Source organism: Ursus arctos, unplaced genomic scaffold, assembly GCF_023065955.2.
Source record: "Ursus arctos isolate Adak ecotype North America unplaced genomic scaffold, UrsArc2.0 scaffold_5, whole genome shotgun sequence".
Taxonomy (NCBI): Eukaryota; Metazoa; Chordata; class Mammalia; order Carnivora; family Ursidae; genus Ursus; species Ursus arctos.
Genome location: NW_026623067.1, coordinates 75,001,317 through 75,020,345, shown reverse-complemented (window position 1 = coordinate 75,020,345; position 19,029 = coordinate 75,001,317). Strand labels below are relative to the sequence as shown.

General features: G+C 36.9%; 1 protein-coding gene and 1 long non-coding RNA gene across 6 annotated transcripts in view; one reads left to right on the top strand and one right to left on the bottom strand.

Moving 5' to 3' along the window:
* The window catches only part of KIAA0825 (KIAA0825 ortholog), a 376,584-nt gene extending 362,523 nt beyond the window's left edge, over positions 1 to 14,061 (top strand). For all 3 annotated transcript variants that reach the window (XM_026498622.4, XM_057307500.1, XM_048220968.2), the window contains one exon: positions 11,254 to 14,061. In XM_026498622.4, the coding sequence (XP_026354407.1) occupies positions 11,254 to 11,371 (118 nt within the window). In that variant the 3' untranslated portion in view covers positions 11,372 to 14,061. The remainder of the gene's footprint in view (positions 1 to 11,253) is intronic.
* Positions 1 to 19,029, bottom strand: part of LOC113255092 (uncharacterized) — an 89,146-nt gene that overhangs the window by 54,114 nt on the left and 16,003 nt on the right. The gene's annotated exons all lie outside the window — the stretch shown is intronic.

Below are 19,029 nucleotides of genomic sequence, written 5' to 3'. Positions count from 1 at the left end.
TTTTTTTTTTTTTAAGATTTTTTGAGAGAAAGATGGGTTGGGGTGGGGAATGACAAGCACACTGTGCGCTGAGCGCAGAGCCTGATACAGGGCTTGATCTCACAACCCTGAGATATGACCTGAGAGAAAACCAGGAGTCGGATGCTTCACCAACTGAGCCGCCCCGGCACCCCTGTCACCTGTACTTCTGACTGACAGTGCTACAGAACGGACGTTCTATTGAAACCCTCTCTGGATTTCAGTAATTGCTAGAGCAGCTCACAGAACTCAGGGAAATATTTTACTTACTAGAGTACCATTTTATTATAAAAGGATATAACCCAGGAACAGCCAGAAGAGATGCACAGGGCAAGGCATAAGGAAGAGCAAAGAGCTGCCGTGGTCTCTCCCAGAATGCCACTCTCGCCAAATTTCCATGTATTCACCATCCCAGAAATTCTCTGAACCCTGTCCTTTTGGGATTTTATGGGGTTTTCGTTACAGAGGCATGATTGACTAAATCATGCCTAAATCACCGGCCATTGGATCTAGCCCCTCTCCCCTCCCTGGAGGTTGAGAGTAGTGATGGATATTCCAACTTCTAATCACATGATTGGCTCCACTAGTAACCATTCCCCAAACAAGTGTTTTCCAAAAGCCACCTCATTAACATAACAAAAGGCACCTTTATAGTTCTCATCACAGGAAATTCCAAAAGTTTTAGGAGGTCTATAGGAAAAACTGGGATGGAGACCAAATACCTATTTATTATAAATCACATTATCACAGCACCTGAACTGTAGACTGATAGCAGAGAGATGAATATGAAAGTGATTGCAGAATAAATTATCCTTTAATGGTAACTGACTGGACAAGAAGGGAGTGCAGGCGCACAATACTTTTTGAAGTCAGATCCTGCTGTAGAATATGATGATAATGGTCAGTTTTAAAAAACGAAAAATAAATCTGAATTATGAATATAATTGTAGTGGGAGTGAAAATGACCATCAAAAAGTGGAATTTAGAAGGCTTGAAACAAAAATGAAGTTTAAAGGTACTGAATTACAGATGTGGAGACAACAGCCGAATGTGTGGGAGTAGATGTGGAGCTTTCCAAGAGAGAGGAGAAGACTTGTCTTCAGTACAGAAGGTCTAGCATGAATCTGGGGGAAAGGCCCACATTTATAGGACAATAGGAAGAAGAGAACAGAGACATCCTTTTCCCTTTGATTTTAACTTCCCTTTGAAGCCAGTCTGCACTATGTTGTGAAGGACAAAACAGTTCGTTCAATGAGAATAAAATCCACTATGATTTCATTTTTCATTCCTGAGCTACCAACTGGTAGGAGAATTTGAAATCATTAATTTGGCCAGATGGTTAATGTTGTTTAACAGTACAATTAACTAATAAATAATTGTAAAACACTTTGTAAATATAAAGTACTACATAAATGTTTAATAATAACATTAAATCAGGAGGCTTATTTCATTTTTATTTCCAAGTATTTTGTTGGCGTTTCAGGAGAAATGCCAATAATATGATCAAATGCCATCATTATAGACTGTATTTGAAAAATACAAAGGGTTTATAGGAAAACGAAACAGCCATGGTCATGCTAGGCTGAACAGAGTGAACTAGCATGAAACATCTCCCTCATGAAAGATAGGAAGGAACAACATGATCATGGAAATGTATAACTGAATACTGAGTAAAACCATTATAATACTTATCAAATTCATTTTATCTCTTTATATTTATCTGATAAACCAATGTAAAGGCACAGGGCAGAAGGGGAACATGAAGACAAGAGCTCTGGGGAAGACACTTGATAGAAGTAGTTTCATAAAATAAAACCAACACTTTATGAATTCATAGCTCACCCACTCTTTACAATAATGCACTAAGATATAAACCAGGGTGTGCTATCACAGTCTAGAACTGCCCTACCAAGGACATACCCTATGCTTAACTACTCCCCTAGTGGGACTCTCCTAGTTGGCTCTGACACACAGCTATTCATAAAGTCCTCCAATATAAAAGATCCTACTAAAATGATGACGAGAACAGTTACTCAATATTGTGACTTTTTATTTTTTACCCCTCAAGGTCTTATTTTACAAGTCCCAAGTCCAACACTGCTCACTGAGGCAAGCAGAAACAGAAAGCTTTTAGCCCATGACGTGATACATGAAAGAGCCCTATAATATTAGCTAGTAATCACATAACATACAGAGAAATAGGTGAATCTTCTGGTATTCTGAATGTGTGTGTAAATCCAGGAAGACCCACCAAGGCTGAGCACGCCCAAATCAATCCAAGTAGTGCAGGAGAGCAAAGTTGTCAATACTGGTTCTATTAGAGTATCTCAGCCCAGGTTTGAGGGTCCCTGTTGTGACTGGATAGAAAAAAGGAATCCTAGTCAAGGATAGGCCAGGCTCTCACATCTATACACCCAGGAGCCATACAGATAGAGCACTTTCCAGAAGATAGTTAAGAATATGGTAGAGATCAGTGAGATCTCATGGAGTTTTGCTGCTTATTAGTGACTAAAATACAACAAATCACTGCCAACAGCTTGAGTGTGGGTCAGGTTACAGTTTTTTTTCCATAGTAGGCAGGTGGAGAACTAAGCGGCAGTGAAAGAGAGTAGGCTACCAGAGTCAAGAAAAACAAAAACATACTCACTCCATAATGCTTTTAAGGGAGGACTAGAATACACTGTTTCCAACATTTTCTGGTTTCTGAAGGGACATGATTCCACTACAGATTTTAAACATATTAAAATAAACTAGGATAGACATTTTAAACAAGTTTCCCAGTCAGTTGTGTTTAACAAATTGATAGATTATTTTCTTTTCCAATAGTTATTTGATAGAACTGACTTGTTTTTACACTGTGTTAAAAAAAAAAAAAGCCTGAAACTATGATGGAATTAAAGACAAACTCTTAAGAACTTATAGATGACAGAAGATTCAAGATCACTTCGTAGGAAGAACCTGAGCTCATCTCCTCCCATATATAACAATAAATATGACTACATATAGAATAATTTCCTCAGAAAAAGCCCTGAAAATGGATACACAGAGCCTCCAAAATGAGGAACAGAAGGACAGCACTGACCTGGGTAGCAGTGACAGACACAAGTTCTCACCAAAAAAAGAAAAAGCCCAACCCAGGTGCATTCATAACTGAGAGGATCTCAAAAACACAGAACTTCTCCCTTAGGAGTGAAGGTTGGAGTTCTCCATCAGGCATTCCAGTGCTTAGATCCTTCAGAGGAGAGACAAACCCCTAAAAAGCCAGGCTTTGAAAACTAACAAGGATTACAGCCAGAAATATAGTTATAGGGTATGGAGAACCCACTCTTAAAGGCCTTGTGTATAGTCTAGCCCTGAAAACCAGTGATAAAATACAAGCTGGAAAAACACCTAGAACATAGGTGAAGGAGAATCACTTACTAGTCCTGGGACACCTGTCAGTCAGGTAGGAAACTGCTGAGACACTCTCTGGGGATGGAAACACTATCAGGCACACCACTTTTGCAATCACATTCTACCTTGCTTGCGCCAAGGCTGGTACTCACACTCTAACATGCTAATGTTGGCCAGGGATGTCTGCTGGGCCCAGAAGACAGTCCCACCGACCATCACAGCGCCAACCAGCTGGTGGTGGCAGGGGATAGGGGGGTGCTATGTGAGAGCCCTGCCCACTACTGAAGCCCAAGTCAGCCTGATCGGGGGAAGAGTCCCACACGCTGCTGCAACCCAGCCAGCTGAGCCACAGAGAGAAACCTAACCAACAGTTGCAGTGACCCATAAGCTGGGCCAAGGGAAGAGCCCTGTCCACTGTACCTACAGCAGCAACACTATCACAACAGGCTGGCACACAAAGGTTACACAGGAGATGTCCCTAGAGCACCTGATTCTGGTGGCCAAGGGAGAGGGTACTTCTGGGCCCCAGAAGACATCTCCTACACAAGGGCACTCCTTCAAGACTAAGAGAGGTAGCCAGTGTGCTGAATACATAGAAACACAGAGAGTCAAGCAAAATGAAGAGTCAAGCAAAATGAAGAGACAGGAATATATTCCAAACAAAAGAACAACAACAACAAAAACCCTCAGAAAAAGATCTTAATGAAATGGAGATAATCTACCAGATAAGGAGTTCAAAGTAATAGTCATATAGATGCTCACAGAACTCAGGAGAAGAAATGGATGAACACAGTAAGAACTTCAAGAAAAAGACAGAAAATATAAGAAAGTACCAATCAGAGCTGAAGAATACAATAGCTGAAATGAAAAATATACTAGAGGGAATTAACAGATTACATACAGAAAAAGAGATCAGTGACTTGGTGACAAGGTAGTAGAAATCACCCAATCAGAACAGCAAAAAGAAAAGAAGTATTTGAAAAAACAAGAATAGTTTAAGGGATATCAGGGACAACATCAAGCATACTAACATTCACATTATGGGGCCCCAAAAGAACAAGAGAGAGGTAAGGGGCAAAAAACTTACTTGAAGAAAAAAAAAAGTCTGAAAATTTCTCTAAATTATGGAAGAAAACAGACATCTAGGTCCAGCAAACACAGAATTCCAAACAGGATTAACTCAGTAACTTCAAGGCATATAATTAAAATGTCAAAAATCAGTAAGAGAAAAACAACTAGTTATATACAAGGGAATCCAGATAAATCTACCTGCTGATTTTTCAGCAAAAGCTCTGCAGGCCAGAAGGGAGTGGCATGATATCTTCAAAGTGCTGAAAGGAAAAAACTTACAACCAAGAATATTATACCTGGTAAAGGTCAAAATTGAAGGATAAAGAAAGTATTCCAGACAAGCAAAAGCTAAAGGATTTCATTACCACAGAAACAGCCTTACAAGAAATGCTAAAGAAACTTATTAAAGCAGAAAAGAAAAGGTCACAACTAAAAATAAGATAATATATGAAAGAAAAAAATCTCTCTGGTAAAGGCAATTATGTAATAAATGTACTGAACCAATCACTTATAAAGCCAGTATGAAGTTTAAAAACAAAAGTACTAAAATCAACTGTAACTACAATAATTAGGTAAGGGATATACAAAATAAAAAGATGTAAAATATGTCAAAAACATAAAAGTTGGGGGTAGTAAAAATGTGCTTTTAGAATGTAAATGAACTTGAGTGACCATCAACTGTGTGTGGGTGCATGTGTGTTTGTGTGTATGGGGGGGGCATGGTAACCACAAACCAGAAACCTGCCAGAGATACACAAAAAAATATAGCAAAAGGAATCCAAACATTACACTAAAAAAAAGAGGCATCAAACAGCAAGAGAAGAAAGGAACAAAAAGGTACTACAAAAACAGCCAGAAAAAATTAACAAATTGAATAAATACCTATCTCCAATCACTCTAAATGTAAATGGACTAAATTCTCCAATCAGAAATCAAAGGTTGGCAGAAGGGATTTAAAAAAACAAAACAAGACCCTATCTAAATGATGCCTACAAAAGGCTCACTTTGATCTAAAGATATACACAGACTGAAAGTGAAAGGATGGAAAAAGATATTTCATGTAAATCCTAACAAAAAGAAAGCTGGGGTAGCAATACTTATATCACAGAAAATAGACTTTAAAACACTGCTACAAAATAGAAGTGCATTATAGGATGATAAATGGATCAATCCAACAAGGAGATATAACAATTGTAAATATCTTTGCACCCAACATAGAAGCACCTAAATATATAAAGCAAATATTAACAGACATAAAAGGAGAAACTGACAGTAATACAACAGTAGTGGGGACTTTAATACTGCATTTACATCATTGGATAGATCATCCAGACAGAAAATCAACAAGGAAACATTGGCTTTAAATGACACGTTAGACCAGATGGAATAGAACATTCTATCCAAAAACAACAGAATACACATTCTTTTCAAGTACACATGGAACACTCTCCAGAAAGGACCACATGTTAGGCCATAAAACAAGCCTCAATAAATATAAGATTGAAACCATAACAAGCTTCTTCTCAGACCACAATGGGATAAAATTAGAGATCAATTACAAGAAGAAAACTAGGAAAAAAAACCACATAAAGTCTAAACAACATGATATTAAATAACCAATGCATTAATGAAAATACCAAAGAGGAGATTTAAAAATACCTTAAGACAAATGGAAACATGCTGTTCCAAAATCTAAGGGATGAAGCAAAAGCAGGTCTGAGAAGGAAGTTCACAGAGAAACTTACCTCAAGAAAAAAAATATCAAACAATCTAACTTTATACCTAACTAAGAGCAGAGCCCAAAATTAGTAAAAGGAAGGAAATAATAAAGTTCAGAGAGGAAATCAACACAGAAAAAAATAGAAAACATCAATGAATTTAAGAGCTGGTTCTTTGAAAAGATAAAACTGATAAACCGTTCACCAGACTCATCAAGGAAAAAAGAGGTCCCCAGGGGTACCTCGGTGGCTCAGTCAGCTAAGCGTCTGCTTTAGGCTTGGGTCATGATGTCAGGGTCCTGGAATCAAGTCCCACATTGGGCTCCCTGCTCAGTGGGGAGCCTGCTTCTCCCTCGCCCTCTGCCTCTTCCCACCTTTCCTTTAAGTACAGGAAAAAGACAAGGGTGCCACTTTAATTCAACGTAGTATTGGAAGTCCTAGCCATAGAATTTTGGCAAACAAAAAGCATTAAAACTGGAAAGGAAGAAGTAAAACTGCCACTATTGGCAGATGATTTAATGCTATATATAAAAAAATGGAAAGACTCCACTAAAAAAAACTATTGTAATTAACAAGTGGAGTCAGTAAAGTTGCAGGATAAAAAATTAATATACAGAAATCTGTTGTGTTTCTCTACACTAATAACAAACCATAAGAAAAAAATCAATCCCATTTACAACTGCATCAAAAAGAGTAAAATACCTAGGAATACACTTAAACAAAGAGGTGAAAGACCTGTACTCTGAAGATTGTAAGACAGTGATGAGAGAAACTGAAAAGAACATAAATGGAAAGATACACCATGCTCATGGATTGGAAGGACTGATACTGTTAAAATGTCCATACTACCCAAAGAAACGTACAGATTCAGCATAATCCCTATTAAAATACCAATGGCATTTTTCACATAACAAGAAGAAATCATCCTAAAATTTGTATGTAACTATAGAGACCCCAAGTAGCCAAAGCAATCTTGAGAAAGAAGAATAAATAGGGAGGTACCATGCTCCTTAATTCAAACTACAGTACAGAGCTTTAGTAATGAAAACAGTATGGTACTGCCAAAAAAAAAAAAGAGAGAGAAAGACACACACACACACACACACACACACACACACACACACATCAGTGGAAAACAACAGACATCCCAGAAATTAACCCATGCTTATATGGTCAATTAATCTATGACAACGGAGATAAGAATACACCGTGGGAAAAAGAGGATCTCTTCAACACTCTTCAGTAAATGGTGTTGGGAAAACAAACAGGAACAGCTACATGCAAAACAATGAAATTGGACCATTTTCTAATACCATATACAAAAATAAATGCAAAATGGATAAAAGACTTAAGTGTAACACATAAAACCATAAAACTCCTAGAAGACATAGGCAGTAAGCTCTCTGACATCTGTCTTAGCAGTATTTTTTTGGATCACTCTCCTCAGACAAGGACAATAAAAGCAAAATTTTTAAAATGGCACCACATGGGGCGCCTAGCTGGCTCAGTTGGAAAGCAACTTGACTTCCAACTCTTGATCTTGGGGTCTTGAGATGGAGCCCCATGTGGGGTATGAAGATTACCTTAAAAAAACTTAAAAAAATTTTTTTTTAAATTAAAATGGCACTACATCAAACTAAAACAGAACAAGAAGGAAACCTACTGACTGGAAAAGATATTTGAAAATAATGTCTCCAATATATTTAAAAAAAAAACCCTCAAAACTCACTATCAGAAAAGCAAACTCTGATTAAGAAATGAGGAGAGAACCTGAATAGGTATTTTTCTGAACATATACAGATGGCCAACAGTCATATGAAAATATATTCAACATCACTAATCAGCAGGGAAATGCAAATCAAAACCACAATGAGATGTCACCTCACACCTGTCAAAATGGTTACTATCAAAAAGACCTGAAATAACAAATGTTGACAAGAATGTAGAGAAAAGAGAATCTTCTTGCACTGTTGGTGGGAAGGTACACTGGTGAAGTCACTATGAAGAGCAGTATGAAAGTTTCTTTAAAATGTTAAAATAGAACTGTATGATCAATCAGTTCCACTTTTGGGGATTATCTGGGCAAAAACAAAAACAGTAACTTGAAAAGATATGTGCACCCCTATGTTTACTGCAGCATTATTTACAATAGCCAAGATATGGAAGCAACCTAAGTGTCCAGAGATAGCCTGAATAGATAAAATAGTAGTGTACATATATACAGTGGAATATTACTCAGCCATTAAAAAAAGAATTCTTGCCATTTGCGACAACATGGACAGACCTAGAGGATGTCATGCTAAGTGAAGTAAGTCACAGAAAGACAAATATCATATGGCTTCACTTGCATGTGGAATTTAAAAAGCAAAACAAATGAACAAAACAGAAACAGACTCATAGATACAGAGAACAAACGTGGTTGCCAGGGGGGAGGCGAGTGCAGGCACTGATGCAATAATTGAGAGAGGTTAAGATACAACCTCCCAGTTATAGAATAAGTCATGGGGATATATTTTACAGCACAGGGAATGTAGTCAACAATATTGTAATAATAGTCTTGTATGGTGATAGGTGGTAACTAGACTCATCCTGGTGATCATTTTGTAATGTATATAAATATGAAACCAGTATGTTGTATTCCTGAAACTAATATGTCAGTTGTACTTCAAAAAAAAATTATAGATTTGAAATAAAACAAGGCTTGAGGTAAACAGACATACATTTCAAATCCCTAATGTTTTATTCAAAAAAGTAAAATTATTAGAGAAAACGTAGTTGTAATATTTTTTCCTATCTTTGTCAAAATTTCTTATTCTCATATGAAATGATTTCTTCTTCTCATAGGAAATGATTTCTTCTTAATAAGCACAAAGCAAATATAAGAAGGCTGTGGTAGATAAATTATGTTGCTTAATATCATTAATTGCTAACAGCTCAATTACACTTTGAGGTGCCCACAATTCTCATGAAGCTTCAAAAATCCTTATCTTGGATTCTATTATGTATACAATCCATTTAAATTACATTAATTATACAGATATTTAAATGAAGCAGAGATCGTGCTTTCAATTTTCACAAGGAGAGACAATGATCAAAATATTTATGTGCATATTACATATTTTGTTCTGTTGACATTCATAAAATAATTCATTTACTCAGTACAATATTAGCACCTTTCCATGCAATAAGAAAGGTAAAACTAATTTTCCATGTTTGGATTTCATGTATTTACTGAATTTTAGGGCTTTTTTTTTTTTTTTTTTTTAACATACAGCCCAATTTGGGCAACATTTTTTTAGGAAATAAAATACTCAAACTGCTCATACCATTAATTAATGATAAATGTAAATCGTTTTAAAACATGGTGAGTGTTGCATTTCTAAGTAGATTCTAGAGCCTAACTCCCTGATTTCAATCCAAGGATACCTGGGCAAGTGACATTAACATTCTGTATCTCAGTTTACTTCTCTGTAGAATGGGAATAACAAGTGACAGTTTTTGATCTTTAAAATTCCATGAAAACAGTAGAAGGTAACCTTATGGGCTAAATTTTAAATTTCGAAATACTGACCTGGGGAGAATTGCCCCTTGTCACATGACTGAGTAGTGTAGTAGTGAAAAATCTCTTTATCCTTCAAGTTGTTATTAAAACTTATATGACCAATGACCTAACTCTGACCATATGGGAACATATAGAGAAATTAAGACAACCGTGAATTACAGTTTTTCAATCCAGCCAAGATTGGGGCTAGGAGATGAGGAGAATCCCAGGCAGACAATGATGAAGAAATGTAGATTAAACCCAAGTCTCATTTCTCAGATAATTCTTTCTCTCCACTCTTCCTTCCTTCTTTATATAAACTACTTCCCAGGACTGGTCAGGGCATAGTGAGCCCAACACTCCAAAAAAACCTGCGTGTGGGAACAAGGATCCTAGTAGGAGGTTTCTATGGAAAATGCAATGCCCCTGCTTTCTTTTCAGTGAAGAAAACCAGAAAGATCCCACTCCAAACTCAACATACTTTCTTCACATATGATAGACTCTTATTCGGGAGTTCTGAATATAATAAAATAGTGGGCTTCTGGAAGACATTCAGTGCATAGCTCCTTGTTTGTTGTTAGAAATCCTGTCCCCTTATAGCCGAGGGTCTTTTAGGATGTTATCTTTTTAGGATTAAAACATTGGATTTAAAATCCTTTTGTGACAGTATATCATGGTAGATGGCTTGGGGGTTGGTAGAATTAGGAGTGAGGAAAAGAGCAAGAAAATACATGTGGATGATTCACTGTTAGATTGCTGGGTCAAGTGTGCCCTGCCCAGACCTGAGGAAGTGGCATATAAGAGGAAGGAGCAGAAGGAATTAACCATACTTGGGTTATTGTGCTGTTTACTTTTAAGATTATATTCATATACACTTCCATATTCTGACAGTTTGTTAAATATCTCCCAATCAGTCACCCAAAATTAGAGTCTTTAGTCTCTCTTTTTTAGCCAATTCCCTATGGAATTTTGCTAACAATTTGCTACTTTTCTTGGGTAATTTTAACAAGATTATTTCAAATCTGGTATTATTTCTAGAAATAGACTGACCTGCCTTTAAGGTATATTCAATTTAGCTTGATATTCTTCTTGCTGCTGAGGTCTTCCTGGCACATTTCTCTGCAACTTAAAGCCACTGATATGCTGATCAGTGAGGAAAAATACTATGCAAAATATTTGCTTATTAATTGTTAATTCTAGGTTTTATTTATATGCATGTATATCCTAGTAAGGCATATAAATTTTTTAAAATTAACATATTTAAAACAATACTTTAAAACTTTACCCTAGACTGGAACTGGTTTGACTCCACTTTCCTCTCCCATTTTTCTGGCCCATTCTGCAGAAGCAGTGCCAATGAAATTTCGAGCCCGAGAGAAGTCAGTAAAAGAATAAACAAGGAGAAATAGATGCCTCAGTAAACCAGTCACTACACATATTCAAACCTTGAATAACTGAGTGTTGACTACAGTTTGGAAGTTCAAAAATACTAAGATGTGATTTTTCTTTTAGATGGGAAATGAGGAAGGATGAAAGACTAGAAGAGGAAGAAAAAACGATGCTGGAACATTTAAAACAATTTTGCACCATCCAGAACTCTTCTGCCACAGATAACACAGAGGAACCATAATCTGCAGAAAACAGCAACAGCTTTATTTTAGGAAATAATCACATGTAATGGAGTAGGATTTTTACTACAGTCAGAATGAACCTCAGATGTGCTGTGAAGCATGAAACCAATAACTGAGTAATCTCTGAAATGAAAAGGAATACACCACATAAAGAATAAAGTGCTACATATTTTTTACTTTAAAAATAATTTCAAATGTTTTTCGTTCCTCAGTTGTTCTCTTTATATGATATAACTGCTGCCATCTCGTGTTCCCTTTGAATTATTTTTTTTTCTTCTTAGTCTTGAAGTATCTATGACAACAGACAAAATGTTTGGAAATCTTTTCCCGAAGGATTTTTAAATAAAGCACTTAGATGTTAAGTTGAAAAGAGTAACATAGCCCCTTGAGGGTCATCTGAAAATTTCAATTTAATTTTATAGCTATAGCCCACGTTCAGGTCTTAGTCACTTTTAAAATCCAACAATATACCAGCCTCCTTTCCCAAAGCCTCTTCCTCATACAGTTTATCTGAATCATAACCATAAAAACATCCTCCTGAAGTATAACTTTAGTCCCATCTCTGCCTATAATGGTGTTTCAAACACCACGTTCAAACTTTCAACCCTATGCTTTCCGATCCTATACCCATTATCTCCATATTCAAGCAACTGTTTGTCATCCTCTTGGTTCACAAGCTTACCATTTTCCCAACTGGAAAGCATCTTTCTTCCAAAATAACATTCAAAACTCATTCCAGCAATACCATAGTTTCTGTTATTTCTTTTATTTCTATTACATTCACACACACACACACACACACACACACACAAAGGAAATGGAATGTGTTCTAGTGCCCTCTATGTCAAGTTATATTTACTATATCCTTCCTATTAGTACATGGTATTAGATTATGAAAATCTCAAAGGGCTTATAATACGAAGTCTCCTTTTTAAGGGATTTCATAGTCTCCCCAAATACCTGCCACAGAGTTGTTCATGTAGTGGGCAATTAATAAACACAGTTGTTTGAATGACTGTCATAAAAAGAAGACAAAAAGGCAATTCGACTGTTGAGCAATCTACAGGATATCTGAGAGAAGCCTTATCTATTTTAGACCATATGATATCGAACATCATGTTTCTGATGTTCTCAGATTGTCCATATTCCCACATTCTGTGATTTTTATAAAATATGTGTAGGCTACATAATTTCCAAAGGAAAGTACTTATGCATTTTTCAAAAAGTAAAAGCTTAGAGTGCAGAGGAGGCCACCTTAGAAAAATCTCTTGCATTAATTCCTACATAAAAAACATATAAATGGCCATGTAGCTAGCTGCCTACCAGTAACACATTTTATTTCTAAAAAATGTATTTTTGTTGATCGGTATAATCATGAGCCAAGTGTTTTAAGACATGGTTGAAATAATTTCTAAAAATTCTATACAGAACTGGGGTGCCTGGGTGGCACAGTGAGCTAAAGTGTCAGACTCTTGGTTTCGGCTCAGGTCCTCATCTCAGGGTTGAGGGATCGAGCCCCACCTTGGGATTCACACTCAGTGTGGAGTCTGGTTGAGATTCTCTCCCTCTCCCTGCCCCTCTGCTCACTTGCTCTGTCTCTCTCTAAAATAAATAAATAATTTAAAAATTCTATACAGACCATTTAAAAAATGGTAAGAAATTTTCATGAGAAATTAACTTACCTACAAACAGTTACTATAATAATTTAAGATAACAGTGACTTTCTTCAGCTTTGTGATGGTCTGTGTAAAACTGCATACTGTATTTTATTGGAAAAGACACTAAAATAGAAAGTCAAAAATAAACTGATCCAATAAACTAAATAATCTTATAAAGTAAAGGAGTTCATATTTGAGTTCTTTGTCTTCTAATGTATCTAAAAAAATCATCTTTTAACACTATTTTTTTAACTGAATCTGTACATTACTATAGTAATCCTGAGAAGTAACTTATTTCCTCTAGAAAAAAAAATCTCTATGGCTCCATTTGAAATGAATTTAGAATAGTAAGGGGAGAAGTAGATCAGTTGGAAGGAGAGAAAAGTGGAAAACAGAAGAGCTTATAGATGAATTTTTTTTTCCTTTTCTTTCTTTCTTTCTTTTTTTTTTTGAGAGAGAGAGAAACTGAGAGCAAGTAAGCAGTGGGGAGGAGCAGAGGGATAGAGATGCCCAACACAGAGCTCCATGCCCAAGACACAACCTGATGTGGGGCTCGATTTCATGACCCTGAGATCATGACCTGAGCTAAAATCAAGAGTCAGTTGCTTAACCAACTGAGTCACCCAGGCGCCCCCAGATGAATTCTCTTCTATATTTGCTCAATGAAATTATTGCAGCCGTAAGTGTAATAAAACTTTTAACTGGGTATGTTAAATGATAACACATTGATTTATCAGATCATTTTGACTTTATGCTCGACATGTTTCTTAAGTATGATAAGAATGGCATTTCAAAATGTTTACTCTCTCATGTTTATTTTGCATTTGTGTAAGTTAACAAAAGAAATGAACCCTAATACTTTATAAGTCTCAATATGCTTATTACAAAAATGTTATCTTCCTTCTGTGTTCTGTTTAACCGTATTTTGTGTAATTATAAAGATGTATCTATTTTATTATTGGTTTATCAATTACTAGGTGAAACAGTGTGAATTAATTCTTAATAAAATACAGATGATAATGTGTATTTCAGATATTTTACATTTTTGTTGTCTCTACCACTCTTTATAGAATTATCTAGCAAGGAATGTGAAAATTAATCACTTGTCTACCAATATGTGCTTACTCAAAGTATTCTATTATTCCATTTCATATATTCCTGAGTCACAGAGAGCTTCAGTTTATTTGTAGTTAGCATTTTTATAAAAAAAAATTAAGTTTTTTAATACTCTTCATTATGCTTTTAATATTTCATAATTAAAAACATAAAAAGGCTGTAGTCAGACTTTCACAGGACAGAAATATTATCACATGCTACAACATGGATGAACTTTGAGGACATTGTGTTAAATGAAATAAGACAGCCAGAAAAAGACAAAAACTGTATGGTTCCCCTTATACGGGGTAGCTAAACTAGTCAAATTCATAGAGAAAGAAAGTAGAATGGTGGTTACTTGGGGCTAGGGAAAAGAAGAGTTGTGTAATGAGTACAGAGTTTCAGTTTTACAAGATGGAAAAATTCTGGAGCTCTGTTTCACAACATGGTGAATATACTTAACACTACTGTACTATACACTTAAAAAAAGGCTAAGGAGGTAGATTTTATGTTACAAGTTTTTTTTTTTTAATACACATGCACACACACACACACACACACACGCGCGCGCGCACCACAAAACTGCAGTATGTGAAAATTCCACTGCAAAATATTTGTAACAAGATGCCTGAAAGCTCTTAAATTTTAATAGGGAATTATAAGACCAGTATATTCAGCATCAGCTATTTTTTCACACAATGACAAAACTATCTGCTTTGCCTTTGGGAAATTTTTCAACAGTACCATCAATAAAGCAGTAAACTCTGGTTTCTCCAGAATTTAAAGAATTCAAAACCTTATAAAACACTTTTCTTTTCAAAATATAATTATTTGAACCAAAAAAGATCTGGATTAGGTAACTACTGCTACTTAAAATTACTGACAGAATTTAACAGCTTAAAACAATACACATTATCTCACAGTCTCTGTGTGTCAAGTGTCTGGGCATGGTTTTTAGGACATTAGCTAAAATGAAAGCATCAGCCAGGACTGCAGTCTCATCTGAGGCCCAAGTGGGGAAGGATCCACTTCAAAGTTCACACAACAAAGTTCAAGACAACATTCATTACCCTGCAGACTATCAGACTCGGGACCTCAGTTACTTGCCATGCGTGTCTTCCCAAAATGGCCTCTTCCTCAAAGTCAGCAAGGGACAAAGAATCTCCTTGCAAGGTCAATGTTACAACTGCATGTAATGTAATCACACACACCATGCTCATTCCATCACTTTTAAGAAATTCTAATGGTCAAAAGCAAATCACTCATCCTGCCCATGCTCAGGGAGAAGGGATCACCGAAGAGCATGAATGCCAGGAGGTGGGGATGATGGGAGCCACTTTGGAGTCTATCCATTACAAATTGGGAATTAGGCACTGATATATCCTTCATGAGGGTAACCATGTTGAGAAGAGGAAGTAGATCGAGACTAGGAATAAAGAACCAGGGCTTAATTTTTTATTGCTACAGTAAACCAGGCTATGTGCCAGACACTCTATATAAAATAGCCAATTAAATACCTTCTAAGCCCATATTGAGATTTGTATTGAGAGCCCCATTTTAGATAATAAGAACATGAGTTATAGAAATGTGAAGAATCTGACCCAGATTTTAAATAAAGATACACAGTGAGGTTCTACTTCAAGATGGCAATGTAGAAAGATCCTGACCTCCTTTCATGGACCCACTGAATCTACAGCTAAGCATGGAACAATCCACTCTGGGAAAAAACCTAAAAACTAGCTAAGCAATAGCTACACATCAGGCAAATGAGAAAAACACCACATCAAAGCAGGTAGGAAAGACTGAAACACATGCTCACCATAAAACCAACCCCTTGGTTTTTCAAAAGCCTAGGCCTTTCCCCACCCCCAAAATGGGCAGCACCATACACCCCCCTTTGCTGCTCTGTAACCTGTGGGCATCATCCTTCTGTTTCATTCCAGTGGGCACCACCTTTACAAACCCTCAGCCTCACTCTATCTGGTGGCCACCATCTACACATTCTCCCTTTGCTGCACTGAAGAGTGCCATTATCTTCCAGAGGGGAACTGTTACACCTTTTGGTACCCCAGTTTTTATGAATGACACCCAGGGGATGCTCTTTCTTCACCTGACTGTGGAGGCTGGGGGTAAGGTTGTGTTCCTGGGTCCTACAGGACTGTAACAATTGAAGAGACCATTCTTGGTAGATTACCACTCCCAGGGCACTACACAGAGTGCAGATGACCCCCCACCCCACCCCACCAACACACAGCAGTCTTTCTGGGAAGGAGGCTTAACTGCTTGTTTAGGAGCTTAGGCCTAAGAGGCAGGCATTTGCTTTGGCACACATCTAGGGTCCTGTAGAGAAGCGCTCAGGGAACGGAGGCCAGTAAATGAAATCTCTGTGCTCTCTGCCTCACCCCAGCTCACTGTTATCTCCCAGAAAGGAGCTTATGTCCTTGTCTAGCACCACAGTTTTTGTGGCTGCCATCAGGGTTCACCTCTACATCACCTGGCTCTGGGAGTCAGTGGGGCTTACGGTCATGGTTCCCACAGGAAACTAAGCAATGAAGAAGGAATTCTTAAATAGCTTCTACTCCCAGGGCACAGAAAAAGGCAAAGAAGCCAGGAGTTCAATCTTCTGTCAAAGAGGCCTATTAGTTTATCATCACAGCTGCAGCCTGAGGGGCAGGCTTCTAATTCAAAACCCATCTGAGGGCTATCTGTAATCCTTTCCAGAAACCTTGAAAGATGGGCACTATCTTCTTACTCTCCATCTACCATGCACCAGAGCACCAGTATCTTTTGGAAGGGAACTTTCACACACATCTGATGAAGTTATTTTACTTCTGGTGCTCTGGTCTTTGCTGCTGCCATGCAGGGGATGCCCCTTGACTGCCTGTTCTGGTGGCCAGGGAAAGCTTATGTTCCTGAAGACTAAAACATATTTCCTGAATGTCTGTGAAAGAGGCCTTTTTACTTGTCCTGGATCTTCAGCTTGAGGGGCAGGCTTCAGGTCTGACACACATCTAGATGTCTATGGAGATGCTCACAGGTAGCAGAGGCAAGGAGACCCTCTCCCTCAGTCTTGCTGCAGCTTGCCCATATCTCCCAGAAAGGAGCTTATACAGTCATCTGGAGCTACAATTTTTGCAGCTTCTGCCCAGATCAACTCCTCTGGATACCTTGGCTCTGGTAGCAACTGGAGCTTATGCTTATATTCCCAAAGAACTACATATGTTTGCTTACTTTAAAACTTGCTGCTTGAGGGACTGGCTTCCCATCAGCCTGAGACAAATCAACAAAGAAACATCAGCCTTAAAAATCACATTATACCAGATGGACTTAATGGACATATACACATTCTATCCAACAGAGTACACAATCTTCTTAAGTACACATGGAACATTCTCCGGGACAGATCAAAGATTAGGCCACAGAAAAAGTCTTAATAAATTTAATAAGACTGAAGTCATATCAAGCATCTTTTCTGACCACAATGGTATGAAACTAGAAATCAATTACAAGAAGAAATTAGAAAATTCATGACTATGTGGTAAACAACATGCTATTAAACAACCAATGAATCAAATAAATCAAGAGAAATAAAAAACTACATTAAGACAAATGAAAATGGAAATTCAGGATACCAAAACGTACAGTACTCAGCAAAAGAAGTTCTAGGAGGGAAGTTTATAGTGATAAATGGTTATTTCAAGGTCAAGAAAAATCTCAAACAACCTAACTTTACATCCCGAGGAACTAGAAAGAGAAGAACAAACAAAACCCAAAGTTAGTAGAAAGAAGGAAATAACAAAAATCAGAAAAATAATAAATAAGAGACTAAAAAGATAACAGAAAAAATGAATGAAACTAAGATCTGATTCTTTGAAAAGATAATGAAAATTAATAAAACTTTAGCCTACGAAAAAGGGGGTACTCAACAAATATATCAGAAATGAAAGAGACTTTATATATACCAAACTATACCAAAAAACTTTCTGAATTAATCAACAAATTCAGTAAAGTTGCAGGATACAAAATCAATATGCAAAAATCTGTTGCATTTCTATACAATAATGAACTATAGAGAAATAAAATATCACATTTATGATACCATCAAAAAGAATAAAATACTTAGAAATAAATTAAGCCAAAAAAGTACAAGATCTGTGCATTCAGAACTGTAAGCCATTAAAAATATAAATTGAAAAAGACACAAATAAATGGAAAGATATTTTGCGCTAATGGATTAAAAGAATTAACACTATTAAAATATCCATAATTTCGAAAACAATCTACAGAATTCATGTAATCCCTAACAAAGTACTGATGATATTTATCACAAAAATAGAATGAGCAATTCTAAAATTTGAATGGAACCATAAAAGACCTTGAATATCAAAAGCAATCTTAAGAAAGAACAACAAAGCTGGAGGTGTATTTCCTGATCTCAAACTCTATTACAAAACTATAGTTATCAAGACAGGATGGCACTGGCATTAGAAGAGACACAAAGAACAAAGGAACAAATTAGAGAGGCCAGAAATAAACCCACACTTACATGGTTATTAGTTTCTAACAAAGAGGCCGGGGTGCCTGGGTGGCTCAGTTGGTTAAGCATCTGCCTTCAGCTTAGGTCATGATCCCAGGGCCTTGGATCAAGCCCTGCATCAGGCTCCCTGCTCAGCAGGGAGCCTACTTCTCCCTTTCCTTCTGCTGCTCCCCTGCTTGTGCTCACTCTATCAAATAAATAAATAAAATCTTTAAAACAAAACAAAACAAAAAGGCCAACAATACACAATGGGAAATGGACATTCTCTTCAATAAATGGTGTTGGGAAAACTGGGCAGTCACATGCAAAAGAGTAAAACTGGACCTCTATCTTATACGATAAACAAAAATCAACTCAAAATGGATTA